Source organism: Berghia stephanieae, chromosome 5, assembly GCF_034508935.2.
Source record: "Berghia stephanieae isolate SIO BIC M18660-M18661 chromosome 5, UCSD_Bste_1.3, whole genome shotgun sequence".
In the NCBI taxonomy this organism is placed as follows: Eukaryota; Metazoa; Mollusca; class Gastropoda; order Nudibranchia; family Aeolidiidae; genus Berghia; species Berghia stephanieae.
In genome coordinates, this window is record NC_088364.1 from 23,414,007 (window position 1) to 23,416,495 (window position 2,489).

Below are 2,489 nucleotides of genomic sequence, written 5' to 3' on the forward strand. Positions count from 1 at the left end.
AGGCGGGTGGCATACCACAAGACTAGCCATACTAATCGAATCAAATTTTATCAATCTAGACAATAAACTGAAATTTGAGTATCTATATATTTGGTCTAACCCGGCCCATGACCAGATTAAGACGATAGGTTAAAAATAGTTGGGAGTCCCAATAGCTCAGTTGGTAGAGCACTCGCTTCACACGCAAAGCGACCGATCGATCCTGGGTGCAGTCGATATTTTTATGACCCCCTCCCCCTCCCCCTGTCCAATAGTAGTGATTACGTAGCTGGGTCTGTTTGATCTGTCGGAAAGTACTTTGCGATAGACTAGCGTCCTATCCAAAGGGTAGCAAGTAATTACTATTGAAACCATACTGGTATAGAAACCGTGATAAACGTGTATGTAGAACGACGCCTGTTAGGCGATAATACATTTTTGTCCGACAGAACAACGCTGTTAAAGGCCAGATACTCATTTCACACCTGAATACGGTGAGAGAATGTGAGCAAAAAGGCTTTTCCAAAGACTCAATCATGCGCCGAGCGAGGCTCGAACCCAGGACCTTCCGATCCAAAAGCGAGTGTCATACAGCAAGACCACATAGTCACATAGTTTATGGTCAAAATAAAGATCAGACTCTTAAAGTTTGAAGAGCGAAACTTTTTCTCCTCATCATAATCATTTGTTTTAACTCAAATTTTACGAGTTAAGTTTAAAATTCTATTTCAGATATTAATACTGCCCGTTTAGTTAAAATACTCATAACATCCGCCAGCCGGATATAAATGTAACAATGCATAAAACGATGTGTAACCTTGAACATTTATAGTCTGTTTGATAGAATTTAGTGAGGACTACTCAGAAGTATGTCTGGCTAAAAACAATAACAAAGAGCTTAGTGACGTCACTTTCGTTCCTTCCATATTGTTTGTCAAAATGTAAATTGTGTCTTTCAGCCCAAGAAGATGTTCAAGAAGTTCAAAAAGGACGCAGGCATTTCTAACATGTCATCCGTGGATTCGGACGTCCTGAGCGGCCTGGGAAACATGGTCTGTGGCATTGAGGCGTCGGACATGGAGGACATCAAGGATTATGTCATCAAGTAAGTAACACATTATAATGTCTGGCACTGTGGAGAAAACCGTGTGGGAAACTAAATTTGGGATTATCTAAAATGTTTTCCTAACACTTTTATGTTATTTTTGAAATTCTTTTTTTTTTTTTTTTTGTTTTTTTTTGTTGTTGTTTTTTTTTTTTGTTTCCAAGAAATCACTGTTATTGTTTTGGAAGTTGGAAAGCCTTGAGATTGAGAATAACAAAATAATAATTCCCTTTATTCATCCCATAAAGGATATTTGTCTCTAGGGTCTAGTCCAAGGGAAGATTGGAATAACCTAGGCGTCAGCTGCAGTGCAGCGCCGCAAATTGAGTTAGGGCGAAGTGACTTGCGCATGGCCACGTAGCACAGCGGCGCGTGATCGAACTCGGTACCTTTCGGGTACGAAGCAAAGACCGTAACGCTGGGCCACGCTGCCCCTTGGTTCAGGGTGTTTTAATGGTCCAATATTCGTTCACTATGTCGTTGACTATGAATGAAGTAAAGGCATCTTTTAGCGTTTGAATCAAGAAATAAGAAACTGCTAAGACAAAAATATAAGGAAATGTGTCATTAGATTGAGGAGGATGTGTTTGTGTGCGTGTATGCGTTTGTGTATATGTGTGCTGTGTGTGTATGCCAGATGAACAATAGAGGTACCTTTTAAAAAATTGTATCTATGCCTGAAAGTGTCACAGTACATTTTAAGGTTTTTATAGCATATTAGAAAGAGCTATACAGGTTCAGACCCCACAATACCTCTGTTTTGTCGACTACAAAAAAGCTTTTGATAGAGTACGCCACGAAGAAATACTAAAACAACTGCACTCCATTGGCGCTGATGAGAAAGACCTCAGACTCATGCAAACATTATACTACACCCAGCAGGCATCTATCAAAATCGGAAACTCTACAGGAAATTCCATTCCTATTAAGAAAGGAGTCCGTCAAGGGTGTGTTGCCTCACCAGATCTGTTTAATCTATACCAAGAAACAATCCTGAGGGGCATAACTAATATGGAGGGAATAAAAGTAGGAGGTCACAACATAAATAACATAAGATACGCAGACGATACGGTACTCATTGCAACATCAGAAATCCAACTTCAAAAGATTGTTGACAAAGTGGTAGTAGATAGTGAAGCCAAGGGAATGGAAGTGAATATCACCAAAACGGAATGCATGGTAATACAGAAAAACCCCGAAAACAACAACACCTGCAATATAACGATTCACGGCGAGCAACTTACCAACGTAGAAAGTTTTAAATACCTAGGTTCAATAGTGACAACAGATGGAAGATGTAACCGAGACATACGAGCAAGAATAACTCAAGCCAAACAGGCCTTCATGGACCTGGGAAACATTTTGAAAAACAAACAGATGTCGTTCGGGATTAGATTCCGAGTCT

The 2,489-nt window shown here is 39.9% G+C and overlaps 1 protein-coding gene across 1 annotated transcript in view; it reads left to right on the forward strand.

Moving 5' to 3' along the window:
• The window catches only part of LOC144973894 (uncharacterized), a 26,429-nt gene that overhangs the window by 7,445 nt on the left and 16,495 nt on the right, over positions 1-2,489 (forward strand). Inside the window, exon 7 of the mRNA XM_078916780.1 lies at positions 939-1,084. Within this exon, the coding sequence (XP_078772906.1) occupies positions 939-1,084 (146 nt within the window). The remainder of the gene's footprint in view (positions 1-938; positions 1,085-2,489) is intronic.